General features: G+C 41.5%; 1 protein-coding gene across 1 annotated transcript; it reads left to right on the top strand.

The window, feature by feature from the left end:
• Positions 1-582: 582 nt before the first annotated feature.
• On the top strand, positions 583-9359 carry LOC138336808 (high mobility group protein B3-like). Its single transcript, XM_069286398.1, has 5 exons — positions 583-716; positions 2553-2695; positions 5048-5294; positions 8519-8625; positions 8918-9359. The coding sequence occupies exons 1-5, from the start codon at positions 713-715 to the stop codon at positions 9047-9049; spliced, it is 633 nt and encodes a 210-aa protein (XP_069142499.1). The 5' UTR covers positions 583-712; the 3' UTR covers positions 9050-9359.
• Positions 9360-20474: the final 11115 nt, after the last annotated feature.

A 20474-nucleotide genomic window follows, 5' to 3' on the forward strand; every position in this document is an offset into this window, starting at 1 on the left:
AAATTTATATAAAATCACCAATAATAAATATACAGTGTACGTATTTGGCGTTTTTCTATTTATCCTTTTTTCTTCAGAGAGCGTATCACAATTCAACATTAAGTAATTTGCATATAAATTCTGAACAAAATGGCATACTGCATCATTGTTTTATAAATAAAATTTGATAGATTTCTTGTAAACGCTAACAGGTTGATTAATTACTACCTGAAACTAATCTGAACTTTGAATTTTGATTGAAAATCTGAGTAGTTATTGCAATAAAACACGTAATTTGCATAACAATGTATGCATTATCAGGCCTGTACCTACTGGCCGGTTTTAAAATTGCTACTAAAATAAAAGTATTATATTTCTAACTTCGGGCTACACTAGTTTCACACTCTCATTAGACCGTTTGTTGGTTGAGAATAAGACAAGACCTTCGGCTTATTTCTTTGAATAGTTTTCCGTTTTGATATGCTTTTATTTGACGCTCATTGACATGGCGTTGAGCTATATTCCTGTTACCTTTGTCGACACCAAACAAAGCCCTGGGCGATGACACCAAGAGTTGTGTCCCATATAAATAACTCTTGTGCGGCGGGAAATTGCTTCACATCGATTGGCGGAGAGCGACCACGTGAATAGTCCTTTGTAGCGTCCTACGGCTTGCTAATCATACTACAAGGTTTCTACAAAGAACATCGTGCTTCATTTTATATACAACAGTATGGGTAAGTTCACTACTTCTATATACACATAGTAGGATTTAGTAGTTGATGATAACTGATTTTAAAACTGAATAGGCCTTTGATGACACGTTTCAATAATAGAATTGCACGATCGGTGAGGGTCATTTTTGACCATGTTTATAATAATTTTGGATTTCATTGTGGTTTTCAGGATAAATTTCCCCCGGCTTGCTGGCCGGTGTTATTCACAAAGCTATATAGGCGTTTGGTAGTGATTCAGTAGCCATGTTCTGGTGTATAATATAGCGATAGTAGTGAGGATCAATTTGGCGAAATCTTTGATCGAGAATAATTTCTGTGTAATCTAGATTTTGTAAAACGATGAAAAGTAATTAATTTTGTACTTTGGTTCACCTGGACCCACTGGTATTCCTGGGGCCCAACGAAAGGGGACAAAAAGATTCGGGGCTTCTTTGGCTTATGTATGTTTTTTTCGAAACATTGATTCGCGACGATAGTGTGATTTTAACGTATTCTTCGAAATCCGAAAGGTTTTCAATGATAAATAATCTTTGGAAATAGTTTAAATTAATCGATAGATATAATAAGCATGAGTTTGAAATAAATAATTAGATTTTGTACGCAATACAAAGGCAGAGAGGTTAGCGTTTGGCGGTTTTATTGAGGACATAGCTTTGAATGTGGATTTTATTCCAACTGAATTCTAATTTGATAACATTTTGACATAAATTCAAGAAGGACATTTATTTTTTATATTATATTGATAATGAATTTAGAGTTTTAAATCGATAGAAATATTTATTAATTTGTTTGGTTTTTTTTTCTGATTAATAAAAAAATATTTACGGTTTTCAAAATTCGAGCTTCAGTGAGATCAGAAACATTTCTTCAACCTTGAGTAGATATTTAGTTACCATCGCATATTTATGGCAATATCGAAATTTTACTATGTATTTGTTCAATAAATATTTTTCCACTGTTAGAAAAATATATAAATAGATCTACTTCATATATTTATATATATATATATTTTTTTAATATTTTGGTAAGTCCTGGTGTTTCTTTTAATAAGTGTAAAACCTGTGTAAAATTTAGATAGTTGGATTTCTGCTACTGTTTATATATAGAATTTTCCTTTAAAGATTTATATTCTAGCATAGTACAGTGATAATCAAATAAAAAAAAAATGAGTATGCTATAATTCAAAAGACTAAAAAAAATCTGCATATTTATATCACAAATTGACATAGTAACAAATTAATAAAATATTGAATATAACTACATTATGAATAACTACTTTTTAAGCTAGCCATTGACTCCAATGTAAAGTCTTGACATGGTTTGAGGCCGATTTTGTGTCCAAGAACGTCCTTTGACCGGTACTGATTCCATTCATTCATTTGTTTCATTGATCAGTTATATAAGTTAGACTTGTATTCGACCAGTGTAACTGTTCATTTGAGACAAAAAGGCTTGTTGTCAGTTGTGAATTAGTTGTCTGGATTTCGGGCACAAAAGTTTTAGCCAAGGTCCTCATTTTCTTTATTTACTGCAGGGGTTTCATTATCTTTCAGGAGAGGCAGTGCAATTGCAATTTCAGGGGGTACTTTTCTATACCATGTGTATCCTATCTAATATAATTTAGCCCAAATCAGGTGGTACCACAGCCAGGTTAAATCGGCACCAAGTACCGGGTACCGCCTGATATTGAAACCCCTGAATTTAGGGTGATCAGCTGTCTCCATTTCTAATAGAATTAGTGTCTAAGCCTGATATACCAGTACTTTATCATTTTGTGTGATTCACATCTCCTACTCTATATTCTTTAATATCCCTGTTTTTTTCTGTTGATTGTAGGTCGTCCATCAGCAGGTTCACCTACCAAGAGGAAGAGGAAGCCCAAGGATGCTAACAAGCCAAAAAGATCAACATCAGCTTACTTCTTTTATTTAGCTCACTGCAGAGCAGAGGCAAAGACAACAGGCAGAAATACTTCAAAGGTATGTAACCTGTAGTGTAATGTTACGTGCTGGTTAAATACCAAGTTAATGTTTAAGTTTATGATTGAAGGACATCATGGAATTTATTGTACTGTACTTGTTCTGTCGAAATTTGGCCCCAAAAAAATATAAAAAAAATGCTCTTTTACATGCCTAGACTGAACACCAGATCACAAGTTTGACAAGACTTTCGCAGAGTACTTTACTAGATAATCTCTCCCTAGTTTGAAACTTGGAATTAACCATGTAGTAGAGACGAATATAATAAAGCCAAATTTTAGTGATTTTTTCTCTCAATATTTTAGAAGCTGGTTAGTCTCAGTGTTTTTTTCACTTAGTATTTTCAACAGCCCATGCCTTTTCAATTGGGAAAATAACTCGGAATTTGGAAGAAATTGGGAAAAATTTCAGGAGTGTAAAAAAAATTCAAAATAACTTGCCCCAGGCAAGTAGAGCCCAATAATTCACTTGCAATTGCCCAAAATTAAATTCCACTTGCCCCCAAAAAATACCATTTTTAGCTCACCTGGCCCGAAGGGCCGGTGAGCTTATGTCATGGCGTGGCGCGTCGTCCGTCCGTCAACATTTCCTTTAAATCGCTACTAGTCATAGAGTTCTGCATGGATTGTAACCAAATTTGGCCACAAGCATCCTTGGGGGAGGGGGAACAGAACTTGTATAAATTTTGGCTCTGACCCCCCGGGGGCAGGAGGGGCGGGGCCCAATAGGGGAAATAGAGGTAAATCCTTTAAATCGCTACTTGTCCTAGAGTTCTGCATGGAATGTAACCAAATTTGGCCACAAACATCCTTGGGGGAGGGGGAACAGAACTTGTATAAATTTTGGCTCTGACCCCCCGGGGGCAGGAGGGGCGGGGCCCAATAGGGGAAATAGAGGTAAATTCTTTAAATCGCTACTTGTCCTAGAGTTCTGCATGGATTGTAACCAAAATTAGCCACAAACATCCTTGGGAGAGGGGGAACAGAACTTGTATAAATTTTGGCTCTGACCCCCCGGGGGCAGGAGGGGCGGGGCCTAATAGGGGAAATAGAGGTAAATTCTTTAAATCGCTACTTGTCCTAGAGTTCTGCATGGATTGTAACCAAATTTGGCCATAAACATCCTTGGGGGTAGGAGAACAGAACTTGTATAAATTTTGGCTCTGATCCACCAGGGGCAGGAGGGGCGGGGCCTAATAGGGGAAATAGAGGTAAATCCTTTAAATCGCTACTAGTCATAGAGTTCTACATGAATTGTAACCAAATTTGGCCACAAACATCCTTTTTGGAAGCGGAACAGAACTTGTATAAATTTTGGCTCTGACCCCCCGGGGGCTGGAGGGGTGGGGCCCAATAGGGGAAATAGAGGTAAATCCTTTAAATCGCTACTTGTCATAGAGTTCTGCATGGAATGTAACCAAATTTGGCCAGAAATATCCTTGGGAGAATAAGAACTGAGTTTGTTTAAATTTTGGCACTGGTCCCGGGGGGCAGGAGGGGCGGGGCCCAATAGGGGAATTATAGGTAAATCCTATAAATCGGTACTTGTCCTAGAGTTCTGCATGGATTGTAACCAAATTTGGCCATAAACTTCCTTGGGGGTAGGAGAACAGAACTTGTATAAATTTTGGCTCTGACCCCCCGCCTGGGGCAGGAGGGGCGGGGCCCAATAAGGGAAATAGAAGAAAATCCTATAAATCGCTACTTTTCCTAGAGTTTTGCTATGATTGTGACCAAATTTGGCCATAAACATCCTTGGGGAAGGAGAACAGAACTTTGGCTCTGACCCCCTGGGGGCAGGAGGGGTGGGGCCCAATAGGGGACTTGGAGGTTAATATTAAATGCCTTCAGAAAAGAAACAATGAACCTGTATTCAGAACATTACTTGGCATTACAAACCAGGTGAGCGATACAGGCCCTCTGGGCCTCTTGTTTGTTTTAAGTAATGAAGACTAGTCTATATTTACACATTTTTGTCATTTTAGGAATGAAAATCTGGTTCAAATTATCAACACAAATGTCATTGAATTTGATCAGTTTTGGGACTTCAAGATTGGGAAATTTGACTTCAAAATTGGGAAAATAAGGCATTTTTTGGCTAGGGGAAACAGCCGAAGTTCGGCTGTAGATTCGGCCAAAAAAACCCACTGAGTCTATACATGTGCCATGTGCAGTGTATTCCTTTTTACATTGGAAACAAGACTTGTAAAAGGAAGGAATTCAAAGCTTTATCTCCAATATAATAATAGGTTGGCTTTATTGTTGACCCCTGCTGCTAAAATTAATGCCAGAAAAAATTGAAGCTTTAGTTTTGGATTACTAAACAGTATGTTGTACTGGTGTGTCTATTCAGATTGCCGAATTCACCAAAGAGGCATCTGCAGAATGGAGAGCTATGAACAGCACTGCGAAGAAGCCATTTGAAGACCGTGCAGCCAAAGACAAGGCAAGATACGATGCGGAAATGGCCGTATACAGAGGGAAAACAGTAGACCCTACCAAACCAAAGAAACCGCAAACAGCATACTTCATCTTTTTGGGAGAGTTCAGGAAAAAGATGAAGAATTCCGGAATCGATCATAAAGACATCATTAGGAAGGGTAGGTTCAATTCAAAGATAACTTTTAAACAGAGACCCATTTTAGCACATGTTTGCTTGGGTCAAAATCAATTCTTAGTAACAAGCAAAACGCTACTTTAAATAAAGAAAATGCTAGCGAAAATTATCACAACTAGAAAATTTCTGCTTGTACAATTTTTTGCCAAACTTTGGTTGAAAGATCTTGGGTGATGATTCTCTGTTAGAGGTTTTAAAATCAGTGTTCCCGATCACGCAGAAACGTGCATGAATCACACACAATCTGCTTTATTGCACTCGTGAATTTGACAACCTGTACGTGCATGCACGCTTAAATATTTTCCATTATTTGCTGATAATAGTTCTATTATCTCTGATTTTGATTGAAGAAATCGTAAGTGTGTCAAAACGTGTTTTACGATACCGGAAGTAATCCCTTCAGTAAACATTAACTGCAGCGCACCAAGCGGCAGATGTGTTCACTACTTATCTGTGTTGTCCTATGATAAATTCCGAGACCATACCCATGACCATCGGTAGTCTCGGGACTGATCGTTACATCGCTCGAAGAACGTGTCGCAAGAAGCAATTTACGATGCCAATTTTAATCGTGCAACAACAACTAGAGTAGTGTATGTCGAGCATTATCATAAAACGAACTTCAAATCCACATGGTTCTTTGAACAAGAAAATTGTGACAGAAATCGGCTATAAGACAGCGATACATTTTACCAGCGACATGTTTTATCTAAGTCATGCCTTTTAGGATCGGCACATTCACGGACTGGTAGGGTGACAAATCTGTAGATCTATACAAAATATTTTGAGAATTGCTTTTCAAAATGAACTTCTATATTAATTGCAATGTAAGATGCACTTTATGCATATTGAGAACATGATTTTTAAATGGAAAAAATTGACACAACACGGCAGACATGTACCATACGTCGTCTGTTCATATTTTATCTGATTGAATAACTTGCAGACAAATTTAAGAAGCAGCAATATTTTTCAGAATAAATCAAACCGAGATATATATCTAACACTGTTTTTAATTGTTTTTTTTTTTCTTCCTTTGACGAAATCTATGTTACTTTGTCTTTATTTTCTATCAAAGAATACACATGGGGAAAATATGCAAATATAGTGTACCCCTTAAATTGTACCCCCATTTTGCAAGCTATGGGGGTACAAAAACCCCCATTTGAAAAAATGACCGGGAACACTGAAAATGACAGAGTTATGAAAATTCAGGTTTCGAGATCCCAAAACAATGTGGGTAAAGTACAATGTACCATCGATTAGTCCAACCATCCGATGATTATAATGTCATGAAACTCCTGTCAAAGACAATGTCATAATCACCGGGAGTTGGGACAAATCGACGGTAAATTGTACTTTACCCTAGTGCTGGGAATCACTATTGAATATTGAAGATCGATATTAAAGGTCCTCAAACATCAATCACTGATTGATTATCGGTAAAAATGTGTGCTAAAGGTAATAAAGTTAAGACTTCCCAAACTTCAAACAAATATATAACCAACATATATTAAAGATGCTCCACTGCTGACAAATGGTATTTTTTTCATTATCAAAAACAGAAGCAGACGATTTAGTATTTTTCTTCACTTACAAAAGTTAACACCATTATCACCATTGAAAAGTTTGAGCCTCTAATTTTACATTTAGATAAAAACATTGAAAATAATTAATGGCATCACGAAAAAAAATTCTCTGGCACAATTACCTATATGGAATTAAGTACTGGTTACACGTGCACCAAAAGCAAAATAAATAAGTTTATATTATATTTCGGGTTAATTAGACACATACATACGATTAAACACCAATTATTGCTAAAATAACAAGTATCGTTTATGCTCTGTTGGCGATGGAGCATCTTTATCATAACGATCTATTTCAAAGAAAGATTTTCAAATCCATTTTTAGCTCACCTGGCCCGAAGGGCCGGTGAGCTTATGTCATGGCGCGGCGTCCGTCCGTCCGTCAACATTTCCTATAAATCGCTACTTGTCCTAGAGTTCTGCATGGATTGTAACCAAATTTGGCAACAAACATCCTTGGGGGAGGGGGAACAGAACTTGTATAAATTTTGGCTCTGACCCCCCGGGGGCAGGAGGGGCGGGGCCCAATAGGGGAAATAGAGGTAAATCCTTTAAATCGCTACTTGTTCTAGAGTTCTGCATGGATTGTAACCAAAATTAGCCACAAACATCCTTGGGAGAAGGGGAACAGAACTTGTATAAATTTTGGCTCTGACCCCCCAGGGGCAGGAGGGGCGGGGCCCAATAGGGGAAATAGAGGTAAATCCTATAAATCGCTACTTGTCCTAGAGTTCTGCATGGATTGTAACCAAATTTGGCCACAAACATCCTTGGGGGAAGGGGAACAGAACTTGTATAAATTTTGGCTCTGATCCCCCAGGGGCAGGAGGGGCAGGGCCCAATAGGGGAAATAGAGGTAAATCCCTTAAATCGCTACTAGTCATAGAGTTCTGAATGGAATGTAACCAAATTTGGCCACAAACATCCTTGGGGAAGGGGAACAGAACTTGTATAAATTTTGGCTCTGACCCCCTGGGGGCAGGAGGGGTGATTCCCAATAGGGGATTTAGAGGTTAATATTAAAATTTCTTCAGAAAAGAAACAATGAACCTGTATTCAGAACATTACTTGGCATTACAAACCAGATGAGCGATACAGGCCCTCTGGGCCTCTTGTTCCTTATTGGTACACCACTTCTTTACCCATGCATTTTGGGATCTGTAAACCCATGTATTGTTTGGTACTACATATAAGACACAAGTTCAAAGTTGTGAAAGTGAAACAATTGAATTGAATACATTGACTGTTTCCTTGAATCTTTTAATTCTGGAAAGATATTACAAAAACTAGTGTGAAATTTTTGAGTGTGATGTGTTAGCTAAATGATATGTTGCAATAAAATCAATCAGATTTAATTAATTTAATTTCTACATATATAATTTCTGTTTTTATGTTGAAAAGGTATAAATAATTCTTGATTTGATACACATGACAATTGATAAATTGTAAAGAAAATGTGAACATTGTTCAGCAACAGAACCTCTTGTAAATGTAAATATTATAAAAGTGGATGATGATTATTTCCATTTAAAAGAATAGTTTTGTCGTGCAAAGTATATTTATTTTATGTCCTCTATCACAGTACAATATTATTAATACACTTTATTTTATTTCACAGCTGGAGAAAAATGGAGAGGAATGACGGATGCACAGAAAAAACCATTCGAGGAACAAAGTCAAGTTTTGCAAAAAGCTTATGACATAGAAATAAAGAAATGGAGAGAGGTATGGAGTTTAATTTGTGACATATTGGTCAAAAAGCTTAGTTCGTTATACATGTTACTAACTAACAGACATCTTGCATAGAAACCTCGACGACTGGGGAATAAAAATTACAATGTTATAAACATGAATTTGTTGTGTGTTTGTTATAAACATGTTTTACTGTAGCTTTATTGTTACAAATGATAATTATTAGGTAAAAAATAGCCACTCTTTATGGTACATTTTGCAGCCTAAATTCTGGTATACCAGTTTTGTTTGCCAAAAACTTAAATTCATTGTTTCTTGTTGTTAGGGAGGAGCTAGCAGTGGGGCAGCAGTCCAACAACAGGTACCATCAAACAATGGAATGGAGGAGGACGACGATGATGAGGAAGAGGATGATGACGAGGAGGAAGATGACGATGAGGAGGAGGACGACGAGTGAAAGAATTGTGCTAGTGTCAAAATTAGTTAATACATTATGAACATGGATTGGAGATATATTGCAGAATGTGTCAAAAATTCTGAAAAGAAACTGGTATTTTATATCTGTTGTGTCAATGTTCTCCAGATCTAGCCAAGTGAACAATCAAATTCTTCCTTTTGGAACAATGAGCAGCATTACTATATAAAGTTTGAAACTTGATAGTAGTTGTGACTGAAAAAATACAGGTACAAAAATGGCAACATGTTTTATGCATGAACTGTTGAAATGCCTACGGGTCGCGTACTTATCACTTGTGCACAAGTATAGAAGAGAAATTCTACAAATTAAGGTATTCATGTTGCAGTGTTGAAAATTATTGGTATTTTATTTAAAGTGGAATGCTGCCAGATGATTGAAAGTCCCTTTGGAGTGTTCAGAACAAGAAAATATAATTTTCTGTAGATGCAGTTGATATTCATTAAGATAAAATTATGTGCTGAAATGACTGTTTTCCCATCAATACAGAATGACTGTTTTCCCATCAATACAGTCTTCAAACATTTCCCCCTCTTTTGTGAAGTAGAATTCATTTTATCATTTTCACAAATTGGACATTCCATTCTGCTACCCATTCATTTAAATAATTTTTTATTCCAATCGATTTGATTTTAATTCCGTTTTAAATTAACTTTACAAAATTTATACATGTGATCTAGTATTTGGTTCAGAATTCCACAAATTATTTCTTATGGCCTGTTTTATTCCTACTTCACTGTGAATAGAATGTGTTGGAACAAGTTTAAATTTTGCCTCATTTTTAATCTGCTCAGGGAAAAAAAATCATGTTTAAGATATACATAAATATTGAGTTATAAGTTGAGCAGTTGCAGATATTGATTTATGAATTGAGCAGTTGCTTTAATATTTTTTCTCTCTGAATTGTGGTACAGTAGATGGAATGTCGTCAAATCTCATATTCCATTTCTCATTGTCATAGCATTTTTGTTTACATATATGCTTAATCTGGTACTTTGGATGTACTCGCACCAGATTAACATAAATAGTATATATGTAGATTGTCTATATTATATATATATGTATAAATTATATCCCATCATGTCATTGTAGAGAATTCGTACCATTTTTAGTTGATTTTTTTTACAAAAAAAAAAGAAAATAAAATTTTTTTGTCCATATTTTAATTGATGTTTAGAATATTTGCGTCTTGCTTCAACAAGACTGTATGTATCATAACTTCATGTCAATAAAGAGGTAATATTGTTGCGACATTTTGCTTTTCATCAACTTTGATACAACTGTATGGAAACGAATGCTTTGAAGATACTTCATTATGCACATGTATCCTGGCATGAACTGGAGAGGGCTGGATTGAATAGGAATATTTTCTAAGATGGCGACTTTGGTGTCTATCTTGGATTTTGGTTAGGACTAGGTCCAAATCATTTGAGGAAAGTTTAATCTAATTTGCACTGGCTAACTGAAAAGTGAAATGTGCTGGGCCATCTTGGATTGGTCCAAACATTTACTTTGATCCCACTTAAAAACTACTGAAGTTTATAGACCGTATATGGTGGAAGATTTCGTTTGTTTACTTTTACATCCCTATAACAGCCAAGGTTGTGTAAGGATGTGCCAGGTTTGATGGTGAACGAAAACCGAAGTACTTAGAACAACCAAACAGGGGATTTGAACTCACAACCCAGAGGTGGAAAACGTCATGTTCATTGTTGTGATTTTCCTCATGGAAAGTATTATAATTCTAACTATGGATTGTTTTCCAGGTCAGTATGTCAAAGTTGTCATTACAGATTGTGTTTTCATGCGATCAGATTAATTTCCATTCATTGTGTTGACCTCATGATGATATTAAGATAAACATCTATTCTGGCTACTCTAGGGGTTGCTTTCAGTGATGTCTACCCCTGAAATATCCTAGTAAAACTGGAGGCAACTCCTTAGGTAAACAACAAATGAATTATAACCAGTACATTGTGGTTAACTAATGCTCTTAAGTTGGACTCCAGTTTTACAGAGATAGTTCAGTGTGGATATAACCTCTGGAATATGGAGAAGGTTAAGCAATTTGCAGCAGTGTGTTTTTAGCTCACCTGGCCCGAAGGGCCGGTGAGCTTATGTCATGGCGCGGCGTCCGTCCGTCTGTCAACATTTCCTTTAAATCGCTACTAGTCATAGAGTCTGCGTGGATTGTAACCAAATTTGGCCACAAACATCCTTCGGGGAAGGGGAACAGAACTTGTATAAATTTTGGCTCTGACCCCCCTGGGGGACAGGAGGGGCGGGGCCCAATAGGGGAAATAGAGGTAAATTCTTTAAATCGCTACTAGTCATAGAGTTTTGAATGGAATGTAACCAAATTCGGCCACAAACATCCTTGGGGGAAGGTGAACAGAACTTGTATAAATTTTGGCTCTGGTCCCCAGGGGGCAGGAGGGGCGGGGCCCAATAGGGGAAATAGAGGTAAATCCTATAAATCCCTACTAGTCATAGAGTTCTACTTGAATTGTAACCAAATTTGGCCACAAACATCCTTGGGGTAAGGGAAACAGAACTTGCATAAATTTTGGCTCTGACCCCCTGGGGGCAGGAGGGGCGGGGCCCAATAGGGGAAATAGAGGTAAATTCTTTAAATTGCTACTAGTCATAGAGTTTTGAATGGAATGTAACCAAATTTGGCCACAAACATCCTTGGGGGAAGGGGAACAGAACTTAAATAAATTTTGGCTCTGGTCCCCAGGGGGCAGGAGGGGCGGGGCCCAATAGGGGAAATAGAGGTAAATCCTATAAATCCCTACTAGTCATAAGTTCCACTTGAATTGTAACCAAATTTGGCCACAAACATCCTTTGGGTAAGGGAAATAGAACTTGCATAAATTTTGGCTCTGACCCCCTGGGGGGAAGGAGGGGCGGGGCCCAATAGGGGAAATAGAGGTAAATCCTTTAAATCGCTACTAGTCCTAGAGTTCTGCATGGATTGTTACCAAAATTGGCCACAAACATCCTTGGGGGAGGGTGAACAGAACTTGTATAAATTTTGGCTCTGGTCCCCCGGGGGCAGGACGGGTGGGGCCCAATAGGGGAAATAGAGGTAAATCCTATAAATCGCTACTTGTCCTAGAGTTTTGCTTGGATTGTGACCAAATTTGGCCACAAACAGCCTTGGGGGAAGGGGAACAGAACTTGTATAAATTTTGGCTCTGGTCCCCCGGGGGCAGGACGGGTGGGGCCCAATAGGGGAAATAGAGGTAAATCCTATAAATCGCTACTTGTCCTAGAGTTTTGCTTGGATTGTGACCAAATTTGGCCACAAACAGCCTTGGGGGAAGGGGAACAGAACTTGTATAAATTTTGGCTCTGACCCCCCGGGGGCAGGAGGGGCGGGGCCCAATAGGGGAAATAGAGGTAAATCCTATAAATCGCTACTTGTCCCAGAGTTCTGCATGGATTGTAACCAAATTTGGCCACAAACAGCCTTGGGGGAAGGGGAACAGAACTTGTATAAATTTTGGCTCTGACCCCCCGGGGGCAGGAGGGGCGGGGCCACTACAGAGAGAGCGACGCCTAACATCAAAGGCACAGCGTCAACCACATTGTACGTTATACGGCTCTTTTGATGTACATCAAATGACTAAGTTACCTGTTCTATTTTGTTGCCTCCAGTTTCACTATGAGATAGTCCAGGGGTGTAGAGATCGTAAGTGATCGGAACCCCTGGAATATCGAGGATTGGGGCAGGAGGGGCGCGGCCCAATAGGGGAAATAGAGGTAAATTCTTTAAATCGCTACTTGTCCTAGAGTTCTGCATGGATTGTAACCAAATTTGGCCACAAACATCCTTGGGGGAAGGGGAACAGAACTTGTATAAATTTTGGCTCTGACCCCCTGGGGGCAGGAGGGGCGGGGCCCAATAGGGGAAATAGAGGTAAATCCTATAAATCGCTACTTGTCCTAGAGTTCTGCATGGATTGTAACCAAATTTGGCCACAAACATCCTTGGGGGAAGGGGAACAGAACTTGTATAAATTTTGGCTCTGACCCCCTGGGGCAGGAGGGGCGGGGCCCAATAGGGGAAATAGAGGTAAATCCTATAAAACGCTACTTGTCCTAGAGTTCTGCATGGATTGTAACCAAATTTGGCCACAAACATCCTTGGGGGAAGGGGAACAGAACTTGTATAAATTTTGGCTCTGACCCCCCGGGGGCAGGAGGGGCGGGGCCCAATAGGGGAAATAGAGGTAAATCCTATAAATCGCTATTTGTCCTAGAATTCTGCATGGATTGTAACCAAATTTGGCCACAAACAGCCTTGGGGGAAGGGGAACAGAACTTGTATAAATTTTGGCTCTGACCCCCTGGGGGCAGGAGGGGCGGGGCCCAATAGGGGAAATAGAGGTAAATCCTATAAATCGCTACTTGTCCTAGAGTTCTGCATGGATTGTAACCAAATTTGGCCACAAACATCCTTGGGGGAAGGGGAACAGAACTTGTATAAATTTTGGCTCTGACCCCCCGGGGGCAGGAGGGGCGGGGCCCAATAGGGGAAATAGAGGTAAATCCTATAAATCGCTACTTGTCCCAGAGTTCTGCATGGATTGTAACCAAATTTGGCCACAAACATCCTTGGGGGAAGGGGGAAAGAACTTGTATAAATTTTGGCTCTGACCCCCTGGGGGCAGGAGGGGCGGGGCCCAATAGGGGAAATAGAGGTAAATCCTATAAATCGCTACTTGTCCTAGAGTTCTGCATGGATTGTAACCAAATTTGGCCACAAACATCCTTGGGGGAAGGGGAACAGAACTTGTATAAATTTTGGCTCTGACCCCCTGGGGGCAGGAGGGGCGGGGCCCAATAGGGGAAATAGAGGTAAATCCTATAAATCGCTACTTGTCCTAGAGTTCTGCATGGATTGTAACCAAATTTGGCCACAAACATCCTTGGGGAAAGGGGGACAGAACTTGTATAAATTTTTGCTCTGGCCCTCTGGGGGCAGGAGGGGTGGGGCCCAATAGGGGAAATAGAGGTAAATCCTATAAATCGCTACTTGTCCTAGAGTTCTGCATGGATTGTAACCAAATTTGGCCACAAACATCCTTGGGGGAAGGGGAACAGAACTTGTATAAATTTTGGCTCTGACCCCCCGGGGGCAGGAGGGGCGGGGCCCAATAGGGGAAATAGAGGTAAATCCTATAAATCGCTACTTGTCCTAGAGTTTTGCATGGATTGTAACCAAATTTGGCCACAAACATCCTTGGGGGAAGGGGAACAGAACTTGTATAAATTTTGGCTCTGGCCCCCCGGGGGCAGGACGGGGGGGGCCCAATAGGGGAAATAGAGGTAAATCCTATAAATCGCTACTTGTCCTAGAGTTTTGCATGGATTGTGACCAAATTTGGCCACAAACATCCTTGGGGAAAGGGGAACAGAACTTGTATAAATTTTGGCTCTGACCCCCCCGGGGGCAGGAGGGGCGGGGCCCAATAAGGGAAATAGAGGTAAATCCTTTAAATTGCTACTAGGCATAGAGTTCTACAAGGATTGTAACCAAATTTGGCCACAAACATCCTTGGGAGAAGGGGAACAGAACTTGTATAAATTTTGGCTTCTGACACCCCGGGGGCAGGAGGGTTGGGGCCCAAATAGGGGATTTAGAGGTTAATATTTAAAATTCCTTCAGAATTGGGAAAGAAACAATGAACCTGTATTCAGATCATTACTTGGCATAACAAACCATGTGAGCGATACAGGCCCTCTGGGCCTCTTGTTTGTGTAATTGCGGGTAGACACACCGTTCGTTTGTTTACATTAACGTCCTATTTTACAGCTAATGAAGTGTAAGGAAGCCTCCCATGTTTGTGAAAGTGTGGGTGTTTGATTTGGGGGGGAGACTGCTATATTCTTGTTAGCTTCTCACTTGGCCCAAAGGGCCGGTGAGGTATGTCATGGCGCGGGCATCCGTCGTTTCCGTCCGTCAACATTTCCTTTAAATAGCTACTAGTCATAGAGTTCTGCATGGATTGTAACCAAATTTGGCCACAAACATCCTTGGGGGAAGGGGAACAGAACTTGTATAAATTTTGGCTCTGACCCCCCGTGGGCAGGAGCATCCTCGATACTCCAGGGCTTCCGATCACTTACGATCTCTACACCCCTGGACTATCTCAAAGTGAAATTGAAGGCAGCTCAGCGGAAAAACATTTGACCAATCACAGGCTAGCAAAGATTTCTTTGAAGACTACAGAGAGAGCGACGCCTAACATCAAAGGCACAGCGTCAAACACATTGTACGTATACGCTCTTTTGATGTACATCAAATGACTAAGTTACCTGTTCTATTTTGTTGCCTCAGTTTCACTATGAGATAGTCCAGGGGTGTAGAGATCGTAAGTGATCGGAACCCCTGGAATATCGAGGATGGGGCAGGAGGGGCGCGGCCCAGGGAAAATAAAGGTAAATTCTATAAAACGCTACTTGTCCTAGAGTTCTGCATGGATTGTAACCAAATTTGGCCAGAAACATCCTTGAGGGAAGGGGAACAGAACTTGTACAAATTTTGGCTCTGTCCCCCTGGGGGCAGGAGGGGCGGGGTCAAATAGGGGAAATAGAGGTAAATCCTATAAATCGCTACTTGTCCTAGAGTTCTGCATGGATTGTAACCAAATTTGGCCACAAACATCCTCGGAGGAAGGGGAACAGAACTTGTATAGATTTTGGCTCTGACCCCCTGGGCAGGAGGGGCGGGCCCAATAGGGGAAATAGAGGTAAATCCTATAAAACGCTACTTGTCCTAGAGTTCTGCATGGATTGTAACCAAATTTGGCCACAAACATCCTTGGGGGAAGGGGAACAGAACTTGTATAAATTTTGGCTCTGACCCCCTGGGGGCAGGAGGGGCGGGGCCCAATAGGGGAAATAGAGGTAAATCCTATAAATCGCTACTTGTCCTAGAGTTCTGCATGGATTGTAACCAAATTTGGCCACAAACATCCTTGGGGGAAGGGGAACAGAACTTGTATAAATTTTGGCTCTGACCCCCCGGGGGCAGGAGGGGCGGGGCCCAATAGGGGAAATAGAGGTAAATCCTATAAATCGCTACTTGTCCTAGAGTTCTGCATGGATTGTAACCAAATTTGGCCACAAACATCCTTGGGGAAGGGGAACAGAACTTGTATAAATTTTGGCTCTGACCCCCCGGGGGCAGGAGGGGCGGGGCCCAATAGGGGAAATAGAGGTAAATCCTATAAATCGCTACTTGTCCTAGAGTTCTGCATGGATTGTAACCAAATTTGGCCACAAACATCCTTGGGGGAAGGGGAACAGAACTTGTATAAATTTTGGCTCTGACCCCCTGGGGGCAGGAGGGGCGGGGCCCAATAGGGGAAATAGAGGTAAATCCTATAAATCGCTACTTGTCCTAGAGTTCTGCATGGATTGTAACCAAATTTGGCCAGAAACATCCTTGGGGGAAGGGGAACAGAACTTGTATAAATTTTGGCTCTGACCCCCGGGGGCAGGAGGGGCGGGCCCAATAGGGGAAATAGAGGTAAATCCTATAAATCGCTACTTGTCCTAGAGTTCTGCATGGATTGTAACCAAATTTGGCCACAAACATCCTTGGGGGAAGGGGAACAGAACTTGTATAAATTTTGGCTCTGACCCCCCGGGGGCAGGAGGGGCGGGGCCCAATAGGGGAAATAGAGGTAAATCCTATAAATCGCTACTTGTCCTAGAGTTCTGCATGGATTGTAACCAAATTTGGCCACAAACATCCTTGGGGGAAGGGGAACAGAACTTGTATAAATTTTGGCTCTGACCCCCGGGGGCAGGAGGGGCGGGGCCCAATAGGGGAAATAGAGGTAAATCCTATAAATCGCTACTTGTCCTAGAGTTCTGCATGGATTGTAACCAAATTTGGCCACAAACATCCTTGGATGAAGGGGAACAGAACTTGTATAAATTTTGGCTCTGACCCCCCCGGGGGCAGGAGGGGCGGGGGCCCAATAGGGGAAATAGAGGTAAATCCTATAAATCGCTACTTGTCCTAGAGTTCTGCATGGATTGTAACCAAATTTGGCCACAAACATCCTTGGGGGAAGGGGAACAGAACTTGTATAAATTTTGGCTCTGACCCCCTGGGGCAGGAGGGGCGGGGCCCAATAGGGGAAATAGAGGTAAATCCTATAAATCGCTACTTGTCATAGAGTTCTGCATGGATTGTAACCAAATTTGGCCACAAACATCCTTGGGAGAAGGGGAACAGAACTTGTATAAATTTTGGCTCTGACCCCCGGGGGCAGGAGGGTTGGGGCCCAATAGGGGATTTAGAGGTTAATATTAAAATTCCTTCAGAAAGTTCTGAAAACAATGAACCTGTATTCAGATCATTACTTGGCATAACAAACCAGGTGAGCGATACAGGCCTCTGGGCCTCTTGTTTGTAATTGCGGGTAGACACCACCGTTCGTTTGTTTAATTAACGTCCTATTTACAGCTAATGAAGTGTAAGGAAGGCCTCCCATGTTTGTGAAGTGTGGGTGTTTGATTTGGAGACTGCTATATTCTTGTTAGCTCACTTGGCCCAAAGGGCCGGTGAGGTATGTCATGGCGCGGCATCCGTCGGGCAATAGGGGCCGTCCGTCACAACATTTCCTTTAAAATAGCTACTAGTCATAGAGTTCTGCATGGATTGTAACCAAATTTGGCCACAAACATCCTTGGGGGAAGGGGAACAGAACTTGTATAAATTTTGGCTCTGACCCCCCGTGGGGCAGGAGCCATCCAATCGATACTCCAGGGCTTCCGATCACTTACGATCTCTACACCCCTGGACTATCTCAAAGTGAAATTGAAGGCAGCTCAGCGGGAAAACATTTTGACACAATCACAGGCTAGCAAAGATTTCCTTTGAAGACTACAGACGGAGAGCGACGCCTAACATCAAAGGCACAGCGTCAACCACATTGTACGTTATACGGCTCTTTTGATGTACATCAAATGACTAAGTTACCTGTTCTATTTTGTTGCCTCCAGTTTCACTATGAGATAGTCCAGGGGTGTAGAGATCGTAAGTGATCGGAACCCCTGGAATATCGAGGATGGGGCAGGAGGGGGGCGCGGCCCAATAGGGAAAATAAAGGTAAATTCTATAAAACGCTACTTGTCCTAGAGTTGCTGCATGGATATGTAACTCCAAAGTGGCGCAAAAACATCCATTGAGGGACAGGGAACAGAAACTTGTCTCAACAAATTTTGGTGCACTGTCCCTCTGGCGCCTGGACAGAAAGAGCAGGGCCACCAATAGGTGGTAATGAAAGTAAATCCTAATAAAATCAAGCTATTTTTTTTGGGGGTGCTTGTCCTAGGTTCTGCAATGATTGTAACCTCAAATTTGAGCCAGAAACATCCTATCGGGGAAGGGGAAGCATAACTGTATGAATTTTGGCTCAGGAGGGGTTATACCCCACAGGGGGCAGGAGGGTCGGGGGTCAAACTAGTTGGTAATCGCAGAGTAAATCCTTATAAATCGTCTACTTGTCACTAGAGTTCTGGCATGGATTCGTAACCAAAATTGGCCAGAAACATCCATTGAGGAAGATGGGGAACAGAATACTTGTATAGATTTTGGCTCTGACCCCGCAGGGGGCAGGAGGGGGGCGGGGCCCCGCATAGGGGTAATAGAGGTAAATCCTATTAAATCCGCTACTTGTCACTAGAATTCTGCATGGATTGTAACGCAAATTTGGCGCGTACAAACAGCCTTTGGGGGAAGGGGAAGAAAAACCAAACGGGGGAAAGAACTTGGTATAAATTTTGGCTCTGGACTCCCGATGTGGGGCAGGAGAGGGCGGGGCCCAATAGTGGGAAATAGAGGTAAATCCTATAAATCGCTATCTTGTCCTAGAATTCTGGCATGGATTGTAACCAAATTTGGCCACAAACAGCCTTGGGGAAGGGGAACAGAACTTGTTATAAATTTGGCTCTGACCCCCAGCGGGCAGGGCAGGGCGCACGGAGGGGCGGGGGCCCAATAGGGGTAATAGAAGGTAAATCCTATATAATACGCATACTTGTCCTAGAGTTTCTGCATGATTGTAACCAAATTTTTGCACCTATCAAACATCCTGGGGAGAGGGTTAATAAAAAAAAAAAAAAGAAAAAAAAAAAAAAAGATAAAAAAAAAAAAAATAAAAAAAAAAAAAAAAAAAAAAAAAAAAAATAAAAAAAACAAATAACGAACAGAACTTGTCATATAAATTTTGGCTCTGACCCCCCAGGGGGGCAAGGAGGGGCACGGGCCCAATAGGGTAATAAGTATAAGTAAATCCTATACGAAGTCGTGCTACTTAGGTGCCTAGGGTATTCTGTCATGGATTGTAACAGCAATTTGGCCAGAAATCATCCCATTGAGGGAAGGGAGAAAGCAGAACGTTTGTATAAATTTTTGGCTTCTGACCCCCTGGGGGTCAGGATGGGACGGGGCCCAATAGGGGTACATCCAGAGGTAAACTTCATATAACTACGCTCCTTGTGTCCTACAGCTTCTTGCATGGATTGTAAGCCCAATATTTGGCCACAAACATCCTTGGGGGAAGGGGAAACAGGAGACTATGTATGAAATTTTGGCTCTGACCCCCAAGTGGGGGCTAGGCGAGGGGCAGGGGCCCAATAGGGGGTAATAGAGGTTAAATCCTTATAAAATCGTCTACTTGATCCTAGAGTTCTGCATGGAATTGTAACCAAATTTGGCCACAAAACAATCCTTGGGGGACAGGGGAACAGAACTTTGTATAAATTTTGTTGACTCTAGACCCCTTTGGGGTCAGGAGGGGCGGGGTTCCCAGGGGGGGGGGGGGGGGGGGGGGGGGGGGGTGGGGGGGGGCTCCCCGAGGTAGGGGGCTAAAATAGGGGTAATAAGGTAGAATCCTATAAATCGCTACTTGTCCTAGCGTTCTGCATGGATTGTAAACCACAATTGGCCAGAAAATATCACATGAGAGGGGGAGAGGTAACAAGAACTTGTGCTTAGAATATTGCTCTGGACCCCCGGCGGGAGCAGGCGGGTGGGAGCCCACTAGGGGTGAGGGGGGGGGGGGGGAGAGGTAAATCGTATAAATTGCTTACTTGTCACGTAGAGTTCTGCATGGATTGTAACCAAATTTGGCCAGAAACATCCTTGGAGGTGAAGGGAATCAGAACTTAGTATAAATTTTCGGGCTCTGGTTCCCCGGGTGGGCCAGGAGAGGGTGCGGCTCCACACTAAGGGTAATAGAGGGTAAATCCTATAAATCGCTCCTTTGTCCTAGATGTTCTGGGCATGTGTTTGTAACCTAAATTTGGCCTAGAAACATCCTTGGGGGAAGGGGAAACAGAACATGTATCAAATTATTTGGCTCTTGACACCCTCGGG

This window comes from Argopecten irradians, chromosome 12 (assembly GCF_041381155.1).
Source record: "Argopecten irradians isolate NY chromosome 12, Ai_NY, whole genome shotgun sequence".
Lineage (NCBI taxonomy): Eukaryota > Metazoa > Mollusca > Bivalvia > Pectinida > Pectinidae > Argopecten > Argopecten irradians.